The 16,400-nt window shown below is 43.7% G+C and overlaps 4 protein-coding genes across 4 annotated transcripts in view; 2 read left to right on the top strand and 2 right to left on the bottom strand.

The window, feature by feature from the left end:
* The first annotated feature begins 220 nt into the window (after positions 1-220).
* Positions 221-1,470, top strand: LOC131281508 (uncharacterized). Its single transcript, XM_058310841.1, has 3 exons — positions 221-362; positions 1,024-1,264; positions 1,350-1,470. The coding sequence occupies exons 1-3, from the start codon at positions 221-223 to the stop codon at positions 1,468-1,470; spliced, it is 504 nt and encodes a 167-aa protein (XP_058166824.1).
* Positions 1,471-2,362: 892 nt separating this feature from the next.
* Positions 2,363-4,060, bottom strand: LOC131294104 (methyltransferase-like protein 25B). The gene is made up of 4 exons (XM_058322151.1): positions 3,845-4,060; positions 3,582-3,788; positions 2,752-3,519; positions 2,363-2,678 (listed from the first exon to the last, which is right to left on the bottom strand). Exons 1-4 carry the CDS (start codon positions 4,058-4,060, stop codon positions 2,526-2,528), a joined length of 1,344 nt encoding a protein of 447 aa, XP_058178134.1. The 3' UTR covers positions 2,363-2,525.
* A 304-nt stretch (positions 4,061-4,364) lies between these two features.
* LOC131281334 (ARL14 effector protein-like) lies at positions 4,365-4,888 on the top strand. The gene has a single exon (XM_058310659.1). It carries the CDS (start codon positions 4,421-4,423, stop codon positions 4,886-4,888), a length of 468 nt encoding a protein of 155 aa, XP_058166642.1. The 5' UTR covers positions 4,365-4,420.
* Positions 4,889-8,159: 3,271 nt separating this feature from the next.
* Positions 8,160-16,400, bottom strand: part of LOC131281715 (diacylglycerol kinase 1) — an 82,822-nt gene continuing 74,581 nt past the window's right edge. Inside the window, exons 14-19 of the mRNA XM_058311062.1 lie at positions 15,395-15,892; positions 14,458-15,261; positions 10,594-10,749; positions 10,307-10,523; positions 10,046-10,227; positions 8,160-9,977 (exon numbers count right to left, since the gene is read on the bottom strand). Coding sequence (XP_058167045.1) covers positions 9,888-9,977; positions 10,046-10,227; positions 10,307-10,523; positions 10,594-10,749; positions 14,458-15,261; positions 15,395-15,892 — 1,947 coding nt within the window. The 3' untranslated portion in view covers positions 8,160-9,887. The remainder of the gene's footprint in view (positions 9,978-10,045; positions 10,228-10,306; positions 10,524-10,593; positions 10,750-14,457; positions 15,262-15,394; positions 15,893-16,400) is intronic.

The raw sequence follows: 16,400 nt of genomic DNA, 5'->3' as shown, positions 1-16,400 counted from the left end.
TAGTGATTGTAAACAGTATCGTTTCCACCGCACGGACGATTCAGACGGCTGGGATAAGACCACGAGTGTAAACAGGCTTTTAATCATGTTTATTCAACAAGAGTTTTACCTGGCATCTCATTTGAATTTTATTATACATTTAACTAATCTTTGTTTAATACTAAATTGTTTCCTTAAATAGAAAATACACGCGTACCAATATCATACGTTTTTTCCAAAGATGAGACAGTTAGCGCGCGAGCAGACCACCTCCGCCCTGTGCACCATCGGGTTGATCGTCTTCGGTGCGCTCCTGCTGACGACGGTGGCCGAGGCCGATCCAATGCTGGAGAGCGGCACCAGTCTGTATGCCGATAATAAACGTAAGTTGAAAACTACTCATCGTACTACTGCTGCACCAGTCTTCACTACAGCATGGAATGCATTGATTTTAATTTGATTTTGTAAAAACATATTTTTATCCCTTATTTGACCTCTCTCCAACGTTTCAATCCATCTTGCGTGCAAAAAAAAAAAATCAAATCTCTATAAACACATCGTTTTATCTACGGTCCATAAATCTTCCTCCTCTATGATGAGCTTTCCAGGTCGTAGCATACTAAGGTAAAGAAGAAAAAAAGTATGCTAGCTTACGGATCATATAACGTTCCGCTAGAGTGAAGCGCACCCCCGCGTCCCGTTGGAGGGTTTGATTTAACCGATATGGTAATCGATAAGCGGTTTATCGCCTTCAACCGCAAACGATTGGATAAAATTGGTTGCAGATTTTTCTCGATCGTATGAAAAAGGAAAAACGACCTGTGGTATTTTCCATTCTTTTTTTCTCTATACCATTGGAAAAAGTGTCAGGTTATGAAAACATCAAACCGATGGATGTTAGGATGGAACGGGAAATTTCAAACAAACATTACCGACTGTCCGAGAAACGAGATAGTTTTGCAAGGTTTACATAGACAAGACGAATGATATTTTCCACCACATCAAAGATAATTGATCCGATGGATTTTTTTCTACTGCGAACAGATGCCAGCGACAAGCGTCCCTTCTTCGTCGGTAGCCGATACGGACGATCGCATGTGTACGGCGCGAAGGACCTGCGGCAGGTGAATGTGGTCCCCAGGAATGATCGCTTCTTCCTTGGCTCCCGATACGGCAAGCGGTCCGATCTGACGAAGGAAATCGAATCCGACAGCAACAACGGCGCGGAACTGACCTATCTCGCTTGTCTGCACACGGGAGTATCGAATCTTTACCGGTGCTATAGGTAACATGGCAAACAGGACGTGCTTTAGCTGGGCATATTCTTTCAACGATTTCTTTTCCATTTTATGTATGACCCTTTTTCCCAGCCGTGATGCGTCCACCACCGCCTTACATCAACGTCCGGAACAGCAGCAGGAAGCGGAACAATACGATCAGCAAACGCAGCTGCATCAGTACAACGACAACTCCGAGCTGGCGGAAAAGTAATCGGAGTAATCGATCGAACACTCTCGAGCAAATGTTACCCCGTCACTAACAACTTCCCCAGGTCTCCAGTTTCCCATTCTTATCCTTGAGCACAGAACTTTAAAAACTGGAAAAGGGAAATATCAAACACTACCACTCTTGCCAATGTAAAAACCAAATAATAATAATATCTAACCCCCCAAGCATACAAAATTAAGAGATAAACTAGGACGCAAAGGACACGTAAAACAATCACAGTCACGAGAAGAAAAGGGCTAGGAAAAAGAGGACAATGCGGAACGAGGGCGGAAGGCACGCAATCACGCCATCCACGGATCCATAGTGGTTTCAGTTCTATTTGGGGGTTTGCGATCGGTGGCGATGGGTTGGCAGGATGGGAGCAGTTAAAGTTACCGTAAGTGCGTAACCAAATGCGCGAACCGCGTCAGCCGGGCACCGGGTAGGGGTTGTTGTGGTAGTAGTAGTTAGTTTGCGCTACCAAAAAGGCTGGGACACTTCTACGCGGCGCCCGGTGGTGGGCGAGGTTCGGCGGGCGATCATGTCTACTAAACGAAAGTATTATCTAATCTAAAACATAAAACAACCCCATCTAGGTAAAGAAGAAAAAACCCCTAGCGTAAAACGGGCGCGGAATAGCGGACAATGCAAAGATACGTATTGAGAAAAGCCTGAGAAACGTAGTTAATCTTTCCATCGTCTATGATTCCACCTACTTCAGTTCATTTTCTTGCTGCGATGATGATGGTTGATATTGATTGTGTCGATTCGTTTGGCCGGAGGAAAAACGTTCGACATTGAAGAAGAGATTGCACATTGTTTCATGGACAATTTGTTATTTTTCATTTCCATTTCGTATCCCCAATGCATATACATCGATAACGAGAAGGATAAAAGTAAAAACATAACATTCAGAACCATGTTATCTAGACCGGCACTGTTCTTGTAAAATAAATTATGTTGTAAAAATAAATACTAGTGCTTGTAAAACATGAACAATATTGTAGTATTTTATTGCCGTTAAGTTATCCTCAAGTTTGAAACGTGCTACAATATTTCTATGCCTTTGAGGCATAGAAAATAAAACAACGCGGCGACAGTCCGTCGTTTTTTAGCCGCACCAGATTCCGAACCATCTTTATGCCACATCGTTTACTTACCTGTTCCATGTAGCACATTCGATCAAGTAAAATAATGTTTTCACAAACAGCCTGCGAACCAAAAATAACATGGAATTGTTCAGTAAGTTATACTTAAAAAAAATATCTTTAAAAAATATTTTACCTGCAAGCAGGATTGAAGGCACTCTAAATATTCTGCCAACCTATGTCCATCGGGGTACTTCCGGAGAAGAGAATTTAACTGCATCCGATGTTCATCCGTCCATCGGGCATCGGCTTCCGTTTCGCTTTCGAGAGTGAATTGTTGCAGCATATTTTCTACTGTCGTTTCATCGGGAATCTGCTGAACCTTGCCAACCTTAACCGATTCACCAGCGCGCAGTACAGCATCAATTAATCCGCGGCGAAACATTATCCGTCCGTGCCGAAGATGCGCTTCGATTGTTAGATCTTTCCATCGAGCTGCCGTTTGCTGACATCCCAGACGTAAAAATGCCCGGCAAATGATGTCTTCTTTGCCATCCACTAACAATCCAGCTAGCTCCTCGCTCATGGGCATGTTTTGAAACCGGGCCTCATTGACCGATTGGGCCTTGGTTGACATTTTGTGGTAACAGCAGGGCATTATGATGAGATGTTGCACCCAGGGAGAGCACAAAAAACACCGAATGGCCGATACGGAGAGATCCGCACAAGCGTGTAGCCCCGTGATGGATACCTGCTGGCAATTTGAGAAGCGTTCTTCCACTTCCCGTCGGATGGTATCGGTCGAGTCGTCCGTAATGAAATGGTTCAAATACTGTACTTTCTGGCTTGATGAAGGAAACTTTTCATTTTGACGGTTTTGTGCTGTTTGCATGTACCGGAAATTTCCTTCTATTCCGAGAACACTTCTCCCAGATGTTTCGTTGATGAACTGACTTAAATGACCCTACAACGTCCGAAAATTCCGTTATAGAACCATATTGTATTATTCTATAAACTGCTTCTTACCACACCACAACCAAAATCAATCAGCAATTCCGATTCTTGCGCTGGCCGCACAGTGTCTATGAAACTTGTGAGGTTTTCTATTTCATAACACTTTTTAATGCTGATTCCTTTTCGCGCTTTTGGCACCACGCCGTCATGCTGATCGTACTCCACGGATAGCCGTTTCAGCTCGGTAAGAAACTCAAGGAATGAGGGTGACCAACTGTCCTACGGAAGAATGGATTTAATTGTGGTTTATGGATCGTGGTCATTGCACATAATACCTTAACAAATCCAAGCGGAATGCGGTTGAATTCGTCGATCGATGCACCGTGTAAATCGTTCACCCAGTCCGGAGGCATCGCGTCTAGGACGCCGTTTCTGATGAACTTGGTGTTGTTGGAATAAAATATCCATTTGTACTTGTATAGAAAAGTAACAGCACGCGAAAAATAATCGTTATAATCGAAAGGCTGCTGGGCACTGAAGCGATTCGCCATCGTTTGTTTATGTTTTTTGTTTTGGGTACATGTGGCAGTGTTGCCATGATTAGTGTAGAAACATTTGTTAAAAAAGTTTCAATAAAAATGTGGTAAAATCAAGCGCATCGTGTAGCTAAAATATGTTGGTGTTTTTTTTTAACATATTTTATTTACTTCAGTGCGATGATTTTTTTAGTATAAATTTAAATAGGTAAAAGTCCCATTGCAGAGACTGGGAACGCTCTAGTTTGACAGCATTCAAATCAAAAGTCATTTTTTGTTTCTTAATCTTATTGTTGCCAAACAAACTAAACGGTCTTCATAAAGTGAAAAGCTGTGAATTACAAATTCCGCAGAAATCTGTATCCAACCGACGAAATGGACAACTGTGTGGACATATCAAGTTCGTCCGATGATACGGAACCGATGACGATCTCCAGGCCCAAGCGGGCGCGGTCAGCGAACAACAACAAATCGGAGGGCGAGAAACAGGAGGACAACGCACCGATGGCTTTGAGAAAGCAGCCACCACGACGAGGGCGCCAGAGCCGGGACAAGCTGTTCGACGAGAACTCCAAATTTATGGAAAACTTTGACCCGGAAAAGTCCAGGCGCGAGCGGCGGAAGAACCAGCGAGTGTGGAACAGTTTCGAGCAAAACAATGCGACTTCGCAAAACGAAAAAGGTGCGGCACGTAGTGGCGGTAAGGATTTGTGCGACTGCTTGGATGAAACGTGCGCCGGTTGCCATTTCCCCTGCGAAAACTGCCGCAGCCAGAAGTGTGGTCCGGTCTGCCGCAAGAACAGGAAGTGGCAGTATGAGGAGATTAGCTGCGATGCGAAATAACAGCACAGAAGACGGAAGTCCTTAACGGGCAGGCATGACCAAAGAGGTCGTTACGCCAACAAGAAGAATAAGAAGACGTTGTCGTGTAGATTTGGTTTATTTCTGTTAGTTTTATTTATAGGTACATTAATCAATAAATTATACAGGTTTATTAAGTTACTTTCCTTCTTTCTTTTTAGTGTCTGTATAGCTTTGTATCTGCTTTATAGTACATCTCATCGAATACTGAAACAGCTGAGTTTGGAGCTAGTGGTAATATAGTAAGGAGTGGCAATAGATAAACCCAGACGGGTCGAATAGTCTACCGATGGAGAATTCTTCGAAACTCGATCACATTTTTACTTTCTAGGGGAGGTGTGCGGGTGTGTATGTACACACATAAATAATCTATCGTTAGTGAGGAGCAACTCCACCGCAACAGATGATCGCTTTTATCCACCAAACGAGCGTGCCATATGTGTGTTTCCTCGAGATTCTTTGGTTTTACGATGGGCAGCAAGTATGTACAAGATCGGGTTGGGAAAACGCAAGGCCGAATCGGGGAAAACCGTTGTCCAATACACGAAGCTCTGGCTCGTCGAGACTCGGACGTATATTGGACAACGATTTGCATTGGGGTTGGGACGTTCTATGTACAAAAAAGATACCAAACAGAACACGTTGGACACCGACAAGGACATTTTGGTACGAGCTTGTAAAAGATGCTAGTAGGGTTTCAGATTGTATAGATCAGTAGTGTCTTTCATTAAAAAGTATCGTACAAATAGTTCTGTAACTCGCTGCAATATTGATGGATTCGACAATGTGGGTCGTTCTGGCAGAGAAATTAGGAAAGGAGTTCTTTGGCCCACATATGTTCATCTGTTGACTGGGTTTTGGTTAAGAAATGAACTTGTAAAGAGTGTTTCGACATTCCAGAGAAAGGTTCGTTTAAAACTTGGTCATAGACAATAATTTCTATCTAAAGGGTACGAGTAAAGCACACAGAAGGATTGTAGATATTCACCGCAATAATGTATAATGAAGGTATCCGAGGTTTGCTCCGAGACCGTTCCTACTCTTCGGGTGATTAGGCTATGCATAGTTGAGTGCCGGTCGGTTGATAAATAATTTCTTATAACGGTTGTGGTGCTTTTGGTGCAGTTTTTTTGAGGGTTTGTTTTTGGGTTTTTGAATATAGAGTAGATGTGCTTCTGGTTTGAGAACAATTCCATAGGTTTCTCGTTTGGTTTTGCTTTAAACTCTTACTAGTGCCCCGTTTGGTCCGAATGTTTGTGTTTCTTTGTAGGCTTAGTACCATTAATTACAAGTCTTTTCCCTTCGCTCACCTAAGCGACTCTTCTGGTTTTTGTGTTATTTTTTTTGTTTGCTAACAGTTAGTTTATGTTACATCAGAAATTTAACTTTTTCCAACAGAAATACTGAGATTCGTAGGATTATCTTGGTAGAAGAAAAATTATTGTAGATCTCTTAATGCATGTACATTAATTCCAGTTAGATAGATAGTTTTTTGTTGATGTTTTAGCTAGAAGAATATACACTAGTCCACACGCAAGGTCACACAAGACAGCTGACATGATAGGTGATAGAGATTGTTACAGTTAAAAATAACGACTTATTGTAAGTGTGTGAATAAACCCCACTGCTCTTCCTCGTTGATCAATAATTTCAAATCGCAGCAGTGAGTGTGGGGGGCTCTGTTTTTCGATAATACGTTAGACGACTTGTTGCTTAGCCCAGCTAATACCGAATATTCCGCTTAATAGAAACTTAATCTTACTTGGTTTACGATTACCTATGACTTTTTCTTTTTTCTTTATTAATAAATACTTTCGAGCTGTACATTAAATGTACTTAACGTTCGATTACGATCATATACGCATTTGATACGCTTAGATAGGTTTTAAAATGTCTCCTACTTCCCTATATATACAGCCGAGATCCGAGTGCGCTCAATGTTTTAATGTTTCTTTTTTTCTACATCCTTTGCATTCTCCTCTTTTTGGCGCGTCCGATAGGATCTGCGAGTTGTATAAAAAACAGCTTTAGGCCTCAAACTACTGTTTTCGCCGGTGTGGTTAGCGCATACGGGCAGACTGACTGCACAGGTTTGCCGATGCCACCGAGACGAGTTGTTTAAAAGTACGGTTTTTTGATTCCCGCCCCGATCCCATATCCGCAGGAGTATCGTGTCGAGTAGTGTTTTAATTAAGTGACGAGTGCGAAAGAAATATGTAAGATATATGAGAATGTTAGAAGTATGCAATGTGCTCGGGACAAAAGAAAGAGGTAAAGTTTAGGGGAAACGAAACGATCGTCCGATCGTTCCCAAAGTCACAGGCTAAGAAACACGTTAAGATTCAGATTCGATGGTTCGCTACTTACTAACTGCCGAACGATTACTATAACCTTTGCTTATTCTGCTAACTAAATCCCGAGAAATGTCCAACGCATTTGTCTACAGCACTCTTGGTGTCTAAATAATTGTATGTGTCCTTTACTTTTATATCCCTCCCACAATAGACTCTATATCTTCATTCATCTTAATCTACTTTAGAATTTGAGTTGTTTATTATCATTTATCATTAGTTTTTCGATTCTCGCTTGATCTACAATTGTTAGGTGTAAGGGATCTGTATAGCTATTTTGTTTTTAAAGTCACACGTCTTACAGACCTGACCTGGCAGCAGCCATCGTGTTTTTTTCCTCTCACCTCACATTAGATCCCTGCTCTCAATTACTTTGGTCTGTGGGTCTCCTTTGGGTGGGTTTTGGGCCTGTCCATCATCGCTCGGAAACAACGGGGTCAAAGCGGGGAAGGTGGCGATCCACCAAACCGGCCTCATTTTTTATTAGTTTGTAATAGTAATTGTTAACTGCTACTGTGGTGTTTGTTTCGTTTCTCTTACCGAAGCAAAAACAAAAGCATTTCCTAACCGAACTAAAGTAGCATCCTAATACTTTTCGTCTAGTCTGGCCCCCAAGAAGGGCTGTAAAGAAATATAGCTCCATTACGATGTATATATAGATATTTGTATATCATCCTGCATCGCCTGTTTTACACTATATGTTCGATGCAGCAAGAGAGAGAGAGAGAGAGGGAGAGAGATTCTACAGTTCCTTTTAATCTTCTACTTAATGATCGCGTTTTCGGCCGTTCCGTATCAGCATTAGGGGCGCCAAACAGGGATAATGTTTCGTTAGCTGTGCTATCGCTTTTATTATCATTTCATTCCCCTTCTTTTATATACACACACACACACACCACATAAGGCTGTCGGAAGTCATGCCTTACCTCATGATGCCACTTCTTTTCAGTGAGCTGTAACTTTCATCGTATTCTCACTACTGTAGTCTATCTTCTTGTTTGTTAAATAAATATGTGCATTTTTCTCGAGAAACAGGTTTCTTCCTACCGGGCCGCAATAGGACGTAGTAACGTTATGCATATGTTTCAACACTTATAAGAAATACTTTCGCCAGTTTGTCCACTTTGGGTGCACGATTTGAGCGGAAGCACAAAGCACGGAACACTTTCCTCGGTTATTTGCTAAAAGATAGATTCGCTAGGAACTAGGATGAAAGGAGGAAAGGTAAAAAATCATGTGTTTCCTTCTTGAGATATGTCTGTGGTTTTGTTTTTTTTCATTAGGGGTGATAAAATGTGTCTTGTATAGTTGATGCTGCATTGCCCTTGACCGAACCGCCCGCTTCGCAATTCCCCTCGAAATCGCAACCCCGTGGACGAAACGGAACCGTAAAAGATTTCCTTGTCTTTAAAGCACATGAACCAGTCGCACATAGCTGCAATGAACTGTGTTTGTTTTGTGTTAGTTTGATCGCATTTTGTATTCTTTGTACCGTGTATTGTCCAACCGGGTTTTTCCCGGTCGAGCGTATGTGTTTGTTGTGTTGTGTACCATCTTTATAATGAGCTAACCACAGGAGTAAATATATACCGTAATAATGTTGTATATATGGCAATATGCTCGAACTAATGCAGCACGTTAATACAGCAAAGGGATAGCGCGGTAACAGATACAGCTATTGCCACAGATCCACAGAGTTCCATCAATGAGATTACGATGTTTCTTACATGCCCATGAATACGGATATAATACGGTACGATGGTTTATCTATGTAAGCTATGTATAAATATGATAGTATATATATTTTTTTATATTAAACGCACCATCGAAATTCAACCATCTCTTAGAGCGCTCTCGAAACGGGTTACAGCGAACGATAAACGTATAATAGGCGCTTTTAACAACAGATCAACGTTCGATCGACGAACTTACGATAGGGAGATAACAGAGACAAGACATTGTTTTCCTTTTTCTAGTGAAATATATCCTATACGGGTAGGTGGTTTAAGCTTAAATTCTAAAGGAAGGGCATACACGCCCTAAACGGAAAGGGTGTATAATTTATGGTTTCTACTTGGTTGGTTTGATTACATCTCGACGACAAATAATGTTTTATTTTTTAACTTAAAACTTGCCAGCAGTTCTCATTGATAAACATGGACAGTTAACAATGGGCAAACCCTCCGGGATTGAAGATTGATAGTAACAGCGGCTACTAAACAATAGTTTAATAACCTACGTATGTGAGCGAGGAGTAGAAAATCTACGAAAAATATAAATTGACGTTTGACGATGCGATTTCAGAGATTACTGTTTCATGGCGCCTTGAGTGACTGGGTGATTTAGTGCGATGCATGCATTGTGACGCGGGAATGGGTGCATTTTGGTTAAGTTTCGTTTGATTAAAGCTATCAGTTAGTTGCCGTCCGGGTCGCGCCTTGTTCTACCAGTGCATTCCTCTTCGTTAGCGGTACGGTACGGGTGGTGGTGGTGGTGTAGTTGGGATGGAAAATTGGACCGATTGAAAAATTTACTCGTTGAGAGGCACACTCACGCCATGTCTTAGGTTTGAAGCTTTATTATTAGGCTTCACTTGGGAGCACGATATCGGTGCTCTGCTTTCTCGTGAGTCATCTTTTCAGGAAGCTAAAGAATCCGCTCCCTTTCTCGGAACGGGGCGCCATCAGCATTGGCACTTGATTTTTGTGTGTAAGTTTTATCTAAAAGAAAATGTGTAAACATTAATCGGCTATTGGGGCATTCGATGAATTGATCCTTTCGATTTTACCGTGCACGGGCCTTGCATCCATGGTTCACCGTCGATTTGCATGGGGAAGGTTTTTTTGGTGGTGATCATGACCTCGCTACACTGTGCCAACCGTCGTCCGGACGCTCGTAGTCCAGTTCGAACCTGTCCCATGTGCAGGCAATTTTCGAGTCCAATAACTTCTATCTTGCGATCTCCAATGTCTGACAAAATGACAAAAGGCAAAAAGTAAAGTTGGTATGTTAATCTCCTACCAATAAAACACCATAACCAATACCCTACCTTGTATGGCAATGGACAGATCAACCGAGTTGAAGCTGTTGGCCGACAGCTCTTTGTCGGAGTTTTTCAGTTTCTTTCGAAACGGACCTTTCCGCATGCGCTTCTGGGAAAGATGCTCCCCCCAGAGATTCGAGCCACCGTGCGTGTATGGGATGTTGAGAAGTGCGATTCCCTGCAGCTGTGGACCGTTGGCAAGCTCCAGCGAAACACCGTCACACTGTTGTGGATGGTTTTTATTTTCTCTATTTGTATTCATGGACTTTAAGGAAACGGTCTTTGGGTCTTACCATAATCTCTAGGTTTTCGTGCAGGTTTTTACAGGACGCGGCAAACGTCTCCGAGGTGGCGTACTCAAAGTACCAGAGTTTGTTTTTCATGCGGCTGTTGAATTTGTGCGGATTTTTCTCGCGCTCCAGGTGAAACTTGACACAGATGGCGGCATCCTGTAATGGGAAACGGAGGCAAATTAAATAAAAATAGATAACATCGTCGCTCGGTTAAAACGGCACCATAATAGAATCAAATGGGCGAGTGCAAAACGATTCAACAATGGTACGGAAACAACAACTGGGCAAAACGGTGAGGGGGTAATTAGCTGATAGCCGTACCCGATATTATCCAATTCATCCCTGACCCTGGTTTGGAAAGTAGAAATAAAGCAGCATCATTAAAAGCTTTAAGTTCATTCGGTAGCCGGATTAATGCTGTTATAGGAAACGCTGCTGCTGTTCGACCAAACGAACTGGATTTTAATCGGTAAATTAATTAAATTACATTTTACGTTCCGATGGCATGAACATGGGACATGAAGCGGTTTAAAAAAGTAACCATGAAACAGCGTACCGGTAAGGATAAAAACATACCACCGGCATGTTCGCTTTGCTGCTTTCCTTTGCTGTATCTTCGTCTGCTTCACTCACTGGGCACTGGAGTGAAGGCTTGGTGGTGGAAATCTTTTAATTTGCCGCTTACTTAACTTTGTACTTCAGCTCTCCACGTATTTCGGCGTGTTATGATAGAATAAAGATAACCCGTGGAATGTCGGTTGGTTCCTAGCTGATTGCTCATCTTACTTAGGCCGATTCGTATTCCCCGATTGTAGGTTGGTGGATTTACACGGTTGTGGTTTTCATGGATTTATCTGACTGTTGTTTCCCGGACAACGAAGAAAACATCCACCTAAGTAGATTCAACTTCACATCCAAGTAGGTTACACGGTAGAGATTTGGTTTGACCGTTCAGATAGCAAATGGAGGCGCCCGGTTATTTAAGCCACCTTGTCAATGCTTGGCTCGTCCTCGCCGTTTGTGGTTGTTGCATCAGAGGGTATTACACAATTAGGTGTACGGAACGATGTGGTTAATTTGAGAAAAATTTTAATCCACTACCGCTTGTAATTGCTTTTCCAAAAATGTTGCGCTACGGTTGTTTTGTAACCGTTTTTCTTTTCGTTCGTTTCGTAACCGGTCATTTGTGTTTTTTTTGTTGAGGATTCTTTTAACTGAAAATGCAAACCATTCACACCAGCACGGTCGTTTCGTTTGCGGCAACCGTTAAGAAATTAGCCCGCAAAAACTGCTTTCCCAATGAGCCAAGACATCGCTTTTATGTTAATTTCCTTTACACGGAAACGGGGAAAGATTTCGGTTCCGCAGATAAAATACGCGCAGGCCGAAAACTTTACCAAGCCGTTGTGTGTTGTGAGCTAGTTATTTATGAACAAAGGGTACGTGGCCGGTGCACCGGAATTTACTACTGCCGGCATTAGCGGTCGCTTATGCAACTTTGATTGGATTCTACTTTGTGTGTCTGTGTGTGTGCGTGCGTGCGTGTGTGTGAATGTTTGGGGAAAGTATGCTTTGATGTTGTCTGATCCGGGACGCCTATGGATAGACCCACCGATCGGGACGATTCGGAGCGAGTCGCATGAAGAGCGTGGAGAATTTATGCCCAACCGGCATGCAACACGCCGTTATTTATGTCCGCACGGTTCAACACTTTTGGTGAATATTTTAATAAACTTTACAGTCCGCAAATAGTTCGTCGGCTACGGCCGTCCGTTTCGGACAGCGACCGTTACGGAACTGGAAATAATTAATTTATCCCAAAGCCTTTTTTGGAAAGCCATGGGGGTGCCCATGGCGCAGCGGTAGCGCGAGGAAACACCACACCACAGGTGTGGGATCGAATCTCGAGTCTGGCACCCTCCGGTATTACGAACGGCTGACCACCGATCTATAATATACCGTCTTTCGGTCACACAAACTCTCTTCGGAGAGAGGCCTTGTCCCACTAGGGGATGTCGTGCCACATTAAAAAAAAAAAGCCTTTTTTCTTTTTGTTTTGCATACATAGGTCCCGCTAGAAAAAGCATTCGCAAAATGTGTACAACAATTTAAATATGTGCTAGCACTACCGAAAAATCCCAACATATATTTAAACAAATTCTTTGTCAGTGGAAAAGCCAGTCCAATATGTTTGTTCTACACCGTTCGTTTTTTGTCTCGAATCATCACATATAATTAAACAATAAAATTTATCTGAAAAGTAAAATTTTTCAAGCAGTAGACGAAAGAAAAACGTACCCCTTTCCTTTCACCAACCTAATATTAATGTTGTTTCTGTTTACACGGCGGCACCGCCTTTTACGGTTCCCATCATCCAATATGCAGTAGAATTCTCACCGTAAAGAACACTACACCTACTACAGCTACTTTTCATCCACAACAATATGTGTATGTGTGTGGCAAATAAGTACAAAGCAAACAAACACTTCAAATGCAAAGTGCCCTTTTCCAGTCGCTCCGGTTGCTGTTCTCACTGGTACCACTTGGGAGGAGAGCCGCTTTCCATCCAACACCCCAACACAGACAAAAATACAGTTGGTTAAGCTCCGGTATGTTTTCAAACTTTAGGTCTCCACGCTTTGCATATGAAGCAGCAACTTCTCCTTGGTTTTCGTTGCATTTTGCTGCACATTGCACTAGCTTCCACGAGTCCGAAAGGAAGCAAACGGCGGCGGAGGCAATGCAAATGGCCGCGAGGTTGAATAATTAAGCAGCTAAGAATACAGACGAGATACACGGTGACACTCTGTGCTACTGTGCCAGGGGGTACCAAAGGGCAATCCTGTGGAGTGTCACAATGAAAGTAAAATGGCTGTCGACGTCCGCGCGCACAACAAACCAGCTCCATTGTTTTTCAGCTGAAGTTCGAAAACAAAAAAAATAACTGGTGGTGCTCTTCTAATTACTGTTTAACTTTGGAAATATTCGCGATGAAAACTTTACACCGCGCCAGTTACCGGACCGCAACCAGCTTACCCGGATAACCGGGAAATGTAACTGTCATTGAAATGCGCTAACCCCTGACTTAAGTCCTGGAGCTAAACCGGAGAGGTGGAAAACAGCAAAATAAAGAAACAAAATAAACCCTAGTGTAAGAGGGTCTTTTCATGCTGCTTACCAGAGACCGCTGTAAGGACGAAACAAATTAGCTAATTCGATAAATGTAGCCAAGGTCGTCCCACCATCTTCTACTCTGTAATAGGAATAACATCTTTTGCAATGGAGAGAGGGGAAAGGGGGCGGAGTGGAAGCGAAAATAAAAATTCAAGTTGGTCTCGCTTTGGTACAATGGAGTGAATCTGGGTACAAAAGCAATACGTGATTGCCGGTGGGAAGAAAAATGTCTCTTCGCTGGTCGCCCGATGGTCATAATGTGGCTGATTTTCCGACTCGCTTCCTTCACCAGTATGGAAGGGAAAAGTTTTACTTCACCGATGGGAGAGGGCCGGCCATCCCATCTCGTTAAGTGCTTTCTAAATGGCCCCACAATTTTTCGTGGTCGGTTTTAATCGTACACTTCAAAAGAGCGGTTCTTTTTAGGGCGTCCCCCGGTTGGTTCCGGGCAAAACTACAATCAATAGATAATAACGATGCTGGCCGGCAACCGACACATACACACTTACTCACAGCACACGACCTATATCGGTCACAGACAGTTTCCCTCCCTCTCGTCCTGTCACGGCAGAGCTTTTACGTGTGTCCGTGTGTGTGTGTGTGTGTGTGTGTGTGTGTGTGTGTGTGTGTGTGTGTGTGTGTGAAGGTTCTGGTTCAGTTTGAGCTAGTGCCCTGACGGTGTCCACTTACCACACCCACGGAGAAGTAGTTATTGACAATGTTGTACGGCACGGTGAATTCCGATCCGACCTGCGGTTTTATCAACTTCGGTAGGTCGATAATTTTCTCCTTCGGTCTCGGTTTGTCCGTGGTGCCACCGTTGATGTGATGATGGGGGTGTTGCTGTTGCTGCTGATGGTAGGAACTATTGATGGCACCAGGTCCCGCCATCCCCGCTCGTGGTTTGTCATCCGCCGTCGTGTCACCGTCGAACGGAAAGCAACTAGATCCGCAGCCGACATTATCCCTACTGTTAGCCATGCTGCTGCTAGCGTTGGTGTTGGGTGCAGCCTCATCGGACATCATCATGGAACCGTTGGAAAACGGTACTACCGTCGTGCTGCCATTGCCAGCGAAACCGTTTGCTACCGGGGCGGCACTATCAAGTGCCACCGCGATGACTTCCGATGCGATGGGTGCACCGTCAGCAGCGACATCAGTGATGCTTTCCGAATCGTCTATCGTCATCGGTGGCCCTATCGTGGTGGCCGTGGTCGGTGTCGGTGGCGGTGTGGAGGTAACACTTGCCGGCAGTGGCTTCTTCTCCGCTCGTCCGCCCTCTTCGTCATCCTCACCGCCCGTCGTGGCGATCTGCTCGCTCTCCTCCGTTGTGCCATTATTGTCACTCAGTACGACACGTTTCGTGCTGTCCGTTGATATCTCGGTTGCGTTTGTACTTTTGGTAACCTCATCGTAGGTTTGGATCACAGATTTTTCAGCAATTATCCTATGCGAGATCTCTATCACCTTCTGCACGTTCTCCGACAGTGTCACCTGTTGGGTTGGGCAAGGTGTTGGAAAAGAAAGGGTGAGACAGAGAGGGACGATAAAATATACCAAAATTAACATCAACGTTAGCCCGTGGACGCGATGCGATGACGGGTGAGCGTTACACGACCTGTAGTACCTTGTGACCGGGCATCGTGGCGGTGGTGGGAGTTTCCTCGGCCACCGCCGGATTGTTCTTCACCTCGATGCTCCACCGGTCGAGCATGACGACCGAGGCACGGTTGATTTTGTCCAGGATCTTCGGAATGCTTTCACCCTCGTAGCCACCGCCCCAGCGTAGACACCGTGCCAGATCGTTGCCCGTACCGAGCGGGATCACACCGATCGACGGTTGCGACTGCAGCTCGATACGGTCCATCGCCTCCAGTACCCAGCCGACCGTGCCATCACCGCCGCAGCAGATAACGTTAAAGTTCGGCACGTCCTTAAACATCGTTAGCCCCTCGAGCGGGCCACCCTTCGAGAGGTCGTACACCTGGCGCGGGTTTAGCAGGTACTGGAACTTCCGCAGGATGCGGTCACCCTGTCGGCCGCCACTCTTTGGATTGATGAATACTAGCAGCGGGCACCAGCTCGGATCGCTGGTGATTTGAAAGTGTATTGTCGATGGAACGCTCTATCGAATGGGGAAAGAAATGGGGAAGTTTGTGTTAAAAAGCTGTTGGTAAGAAAATTGTAAAAATGTACGAAGAAAGGAATGGGGGAATGTGGGTAATTTCCGTTGATACGATTCTTTGACGGCGAAGCATTTACACTACACCACAAAAGTCAGTACACAGTAGGCCAAAACAGAAACAAATGCCTTTTTTCTAAAAACGGAGAAAAAGTGTCCCAACAACAAATCCACAGATTTCCATTACTGTTGTCAAAACAGTACAGACAGCAAGTTGGTGGATCGAGAAACCATTAGAAACTATTTTTGATCAGAAAAAGATTTGAACTATGCTTGAATAAGCAGATCATAACAACAGAGCTAGGTTTACTAAAGTACGAATGATGGAAACAATTCAATTAAATAACCTTGGAGCAAACTCAACTGACCAATAATAAAAGCGCAATATATCATAAACACAAAAAAAGAATAGATTTAAATGTGAGCACGCGAATAAAAGCGATAAACAATA

The sequence above is a fragment of the Anopheles ziemanni genome, chromosome 2, assembly GCF_943734765.1.
Source record: "Anopheles ziemanni chromosome 2, idAnoZiCoDA_A2_x.2, whole genome shotgun sequence".
NCBI classification, from domain to species: Eukaryota; Metazoa; Arthropoda; class Insecta; order Diptera; family Culicidae; genus Anopheles; species Anopheles ziemanni.
The sequence above is the reverse complement of the archived record's forward strand: the minus strand, read 5'-3'. Positions and strand labels throughout refer to the sequence as shown.